At 36.6% G+C, this 8,792-nt stretch overlaps 2 protein-coding genes across 5 annotated transcripts; one reads left to right on the top strand and one right to left on the bottom strand.

Moving 5' to 3' along the window:
• The first annotated feature begins 821 nt into the window (after positions 1–821).
• On the top strand, positions 822–5,925 carry LOC111467179 (ribosome biogenesis regulatory protein homolog). 4 transcript variants are annotated; one of them, XM_023112004.1, is made up of 10 exons: positions 822–892; positions 1,082–1,289; positions 2,474–2,613; positions 3,084–3,234; positions 3,370–3,421; positions 3,604–3,732; positions 3,980–4,097; positions 4,346–4,529; positions 4,625–4,738; positions 5,190–5,473. In XM_023112004.1, the coding sequence occupies exons 3-10, from the start codon at positions 2,519–2,521 to the stop codon at positions 5,340–5,342; spliced, it is 996 nt and encodes a 331-aa protein (XP_022967772.1). In that variant the 5' UTR covers positions 822–892; positions 1,082–1,289; positions 2,474–2,518; the 3' UTR covers positions 5,343–5,473. The 4 variants fall into 4 exon arrangements, with proteins under 4 accessions (XP_022967772.1, XP_022967763.1, XP_022967782.1 ...); XM_023111995.1 differs by having other exon boundaries at positions 835–1,289; XM_023112014.1 differs by lacking the exons at positions 822–892; positions 1,082–1,289 and adding an exon at positions 5,733–5,925 and having other exon boundaries at positions 2,399–2,613; positions 5,190–5,378.
• On the bottom strand, positions 5,658–8,576 carry LOC111467273 (zinc finger CCCH domain-containing protein 14-like). Its single transcript, XM_023112133.1, has 3 exons — positions 8,253–8,576; positions 7,445–7,505; positions 5,658–6,633 (listed from the first exon to the last, which is right to left on the bottom strand). The coding sequence occupies exons 1-3, from the start codon at positions 8,332–8,334 to the stop codon at positions 5,865–5,867; spliced, it is 912 nt and encodes a 303-aa protein (XP_022967901.1). The 5' UTR covers positions 8,335–8,576; the 3' UTR covers positions 5,658–5,864.
• Positions 8,577–8,792: the final 216 nt, after the last annotated feature.

The raw sequence follows: 8,792 nt of genomic DNA, 5'->3' as shown, positions 1-8,792 counted from the left end.
TTTTGTGGGGCCCATTTATATTCTTTGAACCTCTATTTTACAAAAAGGGTAGAATCTTGTCACATAATTACGTAACTGCCCCTTGATATTTTACGATTATATATATTATTTTTTTTTATTTCAACGATTAACAATATATTTTTAAATTAATTAGTTAAATTATTAAATATTCAAACTTTAAAAAAACATTTAACTATACCAATAAATTTTAAAACTATTTCAATTCCCCCAATTTTATCGATAATATTAGTTCCACTAGCCTTAGTACGTCTCCCTTACGGCTTGATTTTTTTTTTTTTTTTTGAGTTTATCATTGACATTTAGGGATTTTATTGATATGACTCTAATACCATGTTAAATTAACACAATTCTCCACGATGATGTGATATTGTTCAGACTCATAAGCTTTTATGGCTTTCTTTTGAGCTTCTCAAAAGACCTCATACCAATGGAGAGAGTCGCCTTAAAGCCTTAAATCAGAAGGAAGGCTTTCTTCCCGAATGATCTTCATCCTTGGACTAGACAAGAACTTGGTTGGCTCGGAGGTTCGAGAATCTATGAATGGACATATAAGGCCAAGTAAGGAAGAGCGGAAGGAAGTCCATTACTGAGAAAAGTGGTGATCTCGTCTTACTTGCTCGGGGAGAGGAAGCTTCGGGACCACCCATCTTAATTAGTAATAAATTGAGAAATAAAGTAAAAAGTAACATTTTTATTGAATGAATATTGATTTATGGGGGCAATTCCGTAAATGACTGCAAGAACGGGGATAGGGGCGAGGAGGGGAAATTCAAAATTCAAAAAAGGCTGTTCGAACGGAAAAGGAAACGGAAGGACAGAGAAATCGGGGAAGGAAAAGAGCAAAAGCGGCAGCCGTTTTCTTCTCGATTCAGTCGGTTTGATCTGTCTTCGCCTTTCATTTCGCTACTTAATGCGTTTTTTTGAAACTTTCTGCTTGTGCTTACGATCAGATCTTCTCGACTCTTATAGAACATAATTTTGATTTGGATCTGAACTCTTTCATCTCTCTCTCTCTCTAAAAATTTGCAGAGAATTCGAATGATTTCTTCCTCTTTTGTAGAAATTTGCTGCAAGAATACAAAACTTACGCTCTTTCTTTCGATGAAATTGCAGAAAATAAGCATAAACATTTCCCCTCTCACTCTTAGGGTTGCAGAAACGAGAAATACAAGCCTCTCTCTCTCTCTATGAGAAGCTTCAGAGATCGAAATTCAAGTTCTATGTGCTTTCTCTCTCTAGAAAGTTGCAAAAACAGAGCAAATTTCCAGGTTAGTTGAGTTGCTCGAGTTTTTCAGGTGATCTAATGTTGAAATTCAAACATATCAAATGCGTGCACGGTGTTTAAGTTAAATGAATCATGTTTCGGTAGATCAAGTTCTCAGGTCGAACGTGTCTGTTGATATAATCGCTTTCATCTCTCCCAACCCAGAAGCCTGATTGAGGAAGGGTTATGGTACATTAAAAAAAAAAAAATGTAGTTACGAACACAACTCTCACAATAGTATGATATTGTCCACTTTAAATATAAGTTCTCGTAGTTTTGCTTTAAGCTTCTCAAAAAGACCTTATACCAATGTAGTTAGTATTCATAACTTATAAACTCATGATCATTTCCTAGATTAACTAATATGAAACTTTCTAAAATAGTAGAGACGGACTTTTATCTTCCAACATTTTAAAAGAAGAATTCAATAATTGAGGACCAATACCTAAACTAACATTAGTTCCCGCTATTTGTAAGGCTATTTATCAAGTAAAGAACACATAAAAATTAAGCTCACGTCTTAAGGCGATAGCGTTGTAATGCTGAAAAAATTGCAAAAGCCAACGAATCCTTCAATGTAAATTCACATGGGGCACACACTTTTGCAGATCAATTAAAACGCACGTGTTCCCTTCGTATACCGCATACAACAGTGTGTAGGTTTTTTCCTAAATATATTATGCGTTAGAGCGCAACAACGAGACACTACAGTAACTTTTCCTACATATTCAACGTTTTGGTAGAGACTTTTGGGATATTGACACAACCACATGCTCACTTCTCACATAGGAGACAAGCTTAGAACATATAGGACGGATATTCGAAACTCGACATCCTAGAAACCGTACACAAAAGACAATATAATATAACATGGGTGTTACAAATATATTTTCATGGACTAATTTGATTTCTTATTATAATTATTATTTTTATTTTATTTTTTTAGAGAGAAAAAATATATTTTAATTATCATATTTATTGAGTAAAAGAAAAGGAAGAATAAAGTCAAGAATATAAATATATTAGATATTTTAAAAAATCATATATTAATTTATATAAAGTATAAATCATTTTCTTTTGCCCCTGAATAATAATAAAAAAATTATTAAATAGAGAAGAAAAACGGTAGCTAGGGTTTTAGAGATTAGTCCTCAGTCGTCGGCAGTTTACCACAGCCTTACATTGCAGAATCATCAAACTCATAATCGGAAAAGGTTGTAGGGTTGCCGGAACATGGAGATGGAGAATCAACAACCGTTTCAGATCGACCTGGGGAATCTAATGGCGTTCAATCCTCACCATAAATTTCCTTCTCTCTCTTCCTCCAGGTTAGTTTGTTCTTCCCTCCCAAAAACGCACTATCTCGCGAATTTTTTCGAATATCGTATCTCAAGTAGCCAGATGAAACGAGGTTTGTAGAGAATTTTGCCCCGAATTTCTCTTGTTTTGTCACACTGAGGTCGAAGAACACTGGCGGGATGTATTTTTTTGGCTTTGCGATACCATGCTATTCACATTGCATTGTACTGTTTTCTGAAATTCGATGGTGCAGATTTTATGGCCTTTGTTTCGCATACGATGAATTTCTAGTAGATATAAGCATTGGGTGAACGTTCGTGAACATTTATGTCTGCATTGTTGACTCTTAAGCGTTAAATTATTGCCAATTAAATTAGAAATCCTTAACCTGTGAATATTTATCTTCCTTCTTTGATGTTCGGAAAAATATAATTGCTTGTTTTATTTGAAGAATACCGGTACCATCTTCGCCTAATTTATTTTTTTGCTCGATTATTAGGGAGGATCTAGTTAGTGAATGTCTGCAAAAGGGCGCAGAGTTAGCTCAATTTATTGCTAATGATCTTTTCAACCTGCCTTCAACTGAAGACAGAGATGGTCCGCTCGTGAGGTTGCCTCCACCTTCTACACGATTGCCGAGAGAGAAACCTGTAAGGCCTCGTGCTACTTTATAAATTTCTTCCCTTGGTAACCACTGTCACTGATCGTGCTTTATCCATGAGCAGCGGCTGCAAATGTTAATTTTGTAGTTCTTGGCTGAGATGATCTTTCTTTTCTTTTTCCAGTTGCCAAAGCCCAAACCTCCTACAAAATGGGAGCTTTTTGCCAAAAAAAGAGGTCAGTTGCTTTGTGTGCCAAAAAAAGAGGGTATATTTGATACAGCACATCCTCCAAAGAAAAAAAGAGGATAGAACTACTGAAACAAGAAATAGCAGCACAAACTTAGTTAATCTGATGGCAATATATTTGTTTCCAAGTGGAACTTATTCATAATTATTGTTTTATTCAAACTCTTGCAGGCATAAAGAATCGTAAAAAAGATAAGATAGTGTATGATGATCAGACGGGTTCATGGAAACGTCGCCATGGTTATGATCGTGCAAATGATGAGGAGAACATACCCATAATTGAGGCCAAGATGACTGATGGTAGTATTTTATGATGATTTGTTCTACTAGCTATTTATTCTTTTTGTGAACATACCCATAATTGAGGCCAAGATGACTAGAAAGTTATGTTTTTGCTTTTTGTGAACTTGATTTGCAAATTTGCACAAATCTGCAACATCCAGATAGCCAACTGATGATCCAATTTAATTACTGGTTTCTCTTTGTTCTTAAGACACGTAAAATTAGCTGAAATGGCTGTTAAGAGCATGCTTGATTTGTCTTGCAGAGCCCGGGGTGGATCCATTTGCTGCAAGGCGAGCCAATAAGAAAAACCGAGTTGAAAAACAAGAAAGGAATCAGTTACAGAATCTGAAGCAGGCTGCAAAAGTTGGCGCTCTACCAAGGTTTTACCTCTCAAGACAGTTTTGGTTATTGAATATGATATAAGTTGTACCCCACTTCGTTGTTTATACACGAATTTCTTCAACTTTTTAACTTAGATCAACGTTTTCCAAAAAATGTTTTTGTCAACTACTCCATTTAAGACATCATCCATGCTGTTAGTTGCCCATCTTAGTGTTCATCTTCAATCATGTCTTCCTTTCCTCCCCGTCACAATCTGTTCTTGATAGCATAAAATTCACTGTATCAGTCACGTTCAACTAGCTGCCACTGCTTTGCCTATAACTGGAACTCAAGCTGCACCAAAGAAAATTACCAAGGATGAACTTGGAAACGTAGCTGGAATGGCAGCAACTTCAACAGCCAGTGGTGGAAAATTTGACAAGAAGTTAGCAGGAGAAAAACCTGCGAAACATCAAGGAAAATATCGCAAGGTTAACTGAACCAGCCTGTTGATGTACATTTTTGCTTCAGTTTACTTTATAATTATCGTAAAAAATTGTGATGCATATTTTGTGTTTGGATGCAGTTTCTGCCTGTTGTGGAGGGAACAGGGATAGGCTCTCAAGAAAGAGAGCAAACTGAGAAAGTTCTTAACAGATTAATTTCCAAGAATTCACACGAGATTCTCAATATTAATAAGGTTTGACTGCTAAACTACACATTACATTTTAAAGGATGAACAAATGCATATATCTTATTGTTTGATGCTCCATGAAACTCGTGGTTTTAAAATGATTATTCGTACCCACGTGGCCTAAAACCACCGCTCTTTTTATTTTCTTGTAAATTCGTTTAGGTTGTTGCCATTTTTTTAGTTCAGCAGCGGGAAAGAGAATTCAAACCTTTTAACTTTTGGCTGGGACATAATGTTTTAGCTTGTTGAGTGAGTTATACTCGTATTGATTGCCTTGTATATTATATGATTCAACATAATTTCTAATGGACCTTGTGATGTAAATAGATTACGACATGATGGATATTCGTGTATATGATTTATCATGAAGTGAAGCTCATTACTTCTGAGAAACAAATTGATTTTGTAATCACATTAAATTCTAAGCCTATTTTGGATTCCTCATCTTGATTTTCAGGCTGTCAACATGTACAATGTGAAAAAAGAAAAGAAACAAAGAAACCAACGAGGGAAGTCTTCATCAATGTCAAGCAACAAGTTGAAACCAAATAAGAAACTACAGAAGAAGCCATTGAAGAAGGGATCTTCAAAGAATGGCAAGGCAAAATGAACGAATTTTCGCAATAGATCATGAGCTCTTGTAGAGGTGCGCGTGTTAGATTACATTCTTCTTGACATTCTGAATGTACCATTATTATCATTATTTAGTAGTGAAGAAAATTTTGAAATTCTGTTTGTTTTCTCTATGAGAGTCCTTTTGATGGCATATGTTGCATAAAAATCATTTAAAATCTCCTTTGAATTTCACTATTTTTTGGGTTGACTGGCTTAGTTTACCTGATACTAATTTAGTTTAGGAAATAAATCAAACACAATTGTGCGTCTTAACCCGTGAACCTGTTAAATTATGTTTAAATTCGTAATGTAGACAGAACATTTAATATCGATCGATCAAATTAATTGAAACTTTACTTAAATCTCGTCCTGAATATCTATGTAGATGAAAATTGCTCATCTTACAAGTGATCGGACATCGTTTTACCAAAACTAACAAAGAAAAGCAAAACAAAACAACATTGTGTTAAAGAAGAGGCACTCACACTGCTACAAGGCCGCTGAAAGTGGTGGGCGTTCACATACCTGGTTTCCGCAATTCACTTTCGCCATGTGCAAAATGGCATCTTTCTCTAAACGTACAGGTACCCTTTGCAAAATTAGCACAAAGCTTGGTCTTGAAGTTGTTTGCCGAGCCCGAATGGTGCTGAGAATGCTGTTGCTGCCTCATGGCATCATTGGCAGAGGCTGTGCCCATGTTTGCAATCAACTCGCGCACCATTGAACTAGCAAGATTGATCTGATCAAACGTACCCTCGAGCTCAATGTTCTTCAAGCTAGAGTCTGATTCGTGATCTTTTATAGAAAGTCTTGCTCCTGTCATACGACAGATATTCTTCGAGTTGACCCCATTCTTCCCAATTATGGGACCTGCAAGCGATGCATCGACGCTAATCTTTGCTGTTGCAGATGCACCGAAGCTAGCAGCAGGTCCATGGTTGGGTTGTGGCGGAGGCACATTCCAGCCACCACCCATTCTGGGTTGTTGTGCTAGTGGTCCTCCCATTCCACCGTGTTCTGGTGGAGGATTTGGCCTTCCAAGGTCCCACTCGCCATGAGCAAAATGGCATTTGTCACCGAATCTGCAGCCTTCGGCTGAGTTGAATTTGTTGCACAAACGTGTCTTGACAGCCGGAGGAGAAACACCATCTGGAAACGGTGGGGGGCCGACAGGATTTCTAATGCCAGTGAGAATAGCAGGACTGTTCATCTGAGAAATTGCTTTGAATCCGCCAGGAACATAATGTGCAAAATGACACCCCTCACCAAAAGGGCAACCAGAAGTGCTGCATTTTTCATTTAAAAAGAGGAGTAAACTTCACGGTAGCAACACGATCCAGAATACTAGTCGAAACTCGTACAAAATTTAACAAAACCAATGAAGATTCTTGAGCATAAACAACCAAAGTATAGATCAGGAGTAGAAACGAGCAGAAACGAGCAGAAACAACGTTTTCCAAGAGTCCACAATAAGTCTAAACGAATGATTTTTCAATAACTCTACTCCAACCCAAACAAAGATATCTGACATTCAAGTTTCAAGACAACTCTTCAATTTAGCAACAGAAACAAGCTGAACTGCCATCGTTCAACAAAATAATTCATATGAACTAGACGGAAAATTAGCATAACATTTACAGACTTTCATATATACATACATAATTAAAATAAAAAAAATGGAAATGTGGCTCATGTGATAGCTTAGGAACAAATAGAACATGATTTACCATAACTTTTTATTCTTTGATCAAAACCTAAATGCCAATTCAATTCTGCATCAAACTGCTTACTTGAAAATATCCAAGTAAGAACTAATTATCCACTTAAGAGAGAACAAGTTTGCATCCAATATATAAAAGTGCTTTCAATTTAGACATTCCCACTGAACTCTTGTGAATCAACTATTTCAGTTCAGTGATTGTTGTTATGATTACATCATTGCATAACCTGAAACAACTTTAAGTAACCAATTCATTAGTCCAAAGAACAACAATTTTGCTTGAGAAAATTAAGTAAATCTTTCTGGAAATTAAAGAATGTTTGCAATATATTGAGTGGCATTATATTAATTCATTTTAGATAAGTTAAGATTAGAACCTGAAAAACTTTGTGCAAGGCCTCGATTTGCTTCCTAAACCAGTAGATAAGGAGTCCATTTCTGTCGCACAACATTAATTAACTTTCCTTAGTTCAATTTCACCCAATTATTGATCTCCCAGCTTAAAATATCTCAAATTGTTCTAACATCTTTTCTGGCTAAGACACAACACACTATTAGTTAATGCGGTGAAAACGGCCAGCAGGAGGAATAAAAAGACACCCACACTCCATTTTAAAAAACTATCAACAAAAACAAAGACAAAAAGGGAGTGATGTACTTTTTATGTTCTAACATATGTTCTAACATCCAAGCAAAGGATGTGAAATCGACATCAGTTGAAGCCGTAACAGTAGTTTCAAACACTAAATATCACATCAAAAACTTTAACCAGAACTTAGGACATGATATTGGAATCATTAACCAAATACCTTAAGTAAATTCCAAAACACTATATACCTACATCTATATATTCAAACGAAGAACTACAAGCAAGGGAAGCAAAAGCCAACAATTTGTGTTCATTTATTCAGATTTGTTCTAGTAGCTTCCACGTTTCTTCTAGCAAGAGCGTATACAAAAGAACAGCAATACCCGAGAGTAAATATCAAGTCCATTATAACTATCAATAGTAGTCAAAACGAACAGAAATCAAACAAAACGGACTTCAGTATGCACATACTACAACTACAAGCAAAGGAAACAAAAGCCACCAACAAAGCCATGAACCAGCTGAACGAGAAAATACCAAAACCGTTGAGAATGCCCAAAAAAGCCCAAGAGGAGCATTTATGAAGTAAAACGAACCTGGTTTGGACTTCTTAAAGGCCCCATTGCCATTCAAGGCGGTTTCAGCTCTCTCCCTCTTGTGAACACCGTCAGGGTCCATAGAAGATAAAAGCAAGCAGGACACAATACTCGAAAGGAAGAAGGGGAAATCTCAGAGAAAGAAGGGAAAACAGGGAATGAAGCAGCCGGAGAAATGAATGTGGGAACCTAATCAAGACGAGAGGAGGAGGAGGAGGATGTGGAGGAGAAGCAGGAGCCTGAGCAGATATGGAATGAAGCGAAAGAGGGGCGGATTTGAAAAGTAGGTCAAAATAGGGTTTGATAAGATTGCTAAAAAAAAAATGTATGGATGTGAGTCAAGTTCAAGTGATTGAGAGTCTTGATGTTTGTGTTCATGCTCCGAATCGGAATCGAGCAACTATAACGCTCGATAACGATCCTGTTATGTTAGGATTCACAACGCAATTGCGCAATATTTACTCAGGCTCTCGAGTAAGTCACCTAACTAGAATTTAAGCCGTCGTTGAACATAGACAATGCATTTTCATCATATCTATC

This window comes from Cucurbita maxima, unplaced genomic scaffold (genome assembly GCF_002738345.1).
Source record: "Cucurbita maxima cultivar Rimu unplaced genomic scaffold, Cmax_1.0 Cma_Scf00002, whole genome shotgun sequence".
NCBI lineage: Eukaryota > Viridiplantae > Streptophyta > Magnoliopsida > Cucurbitales > Cucurbitaceae > Cucurbita > Cucurbita maxima.
This window is presented reverse-complemented; position numbering and strand designations above follow the sequence as displayed.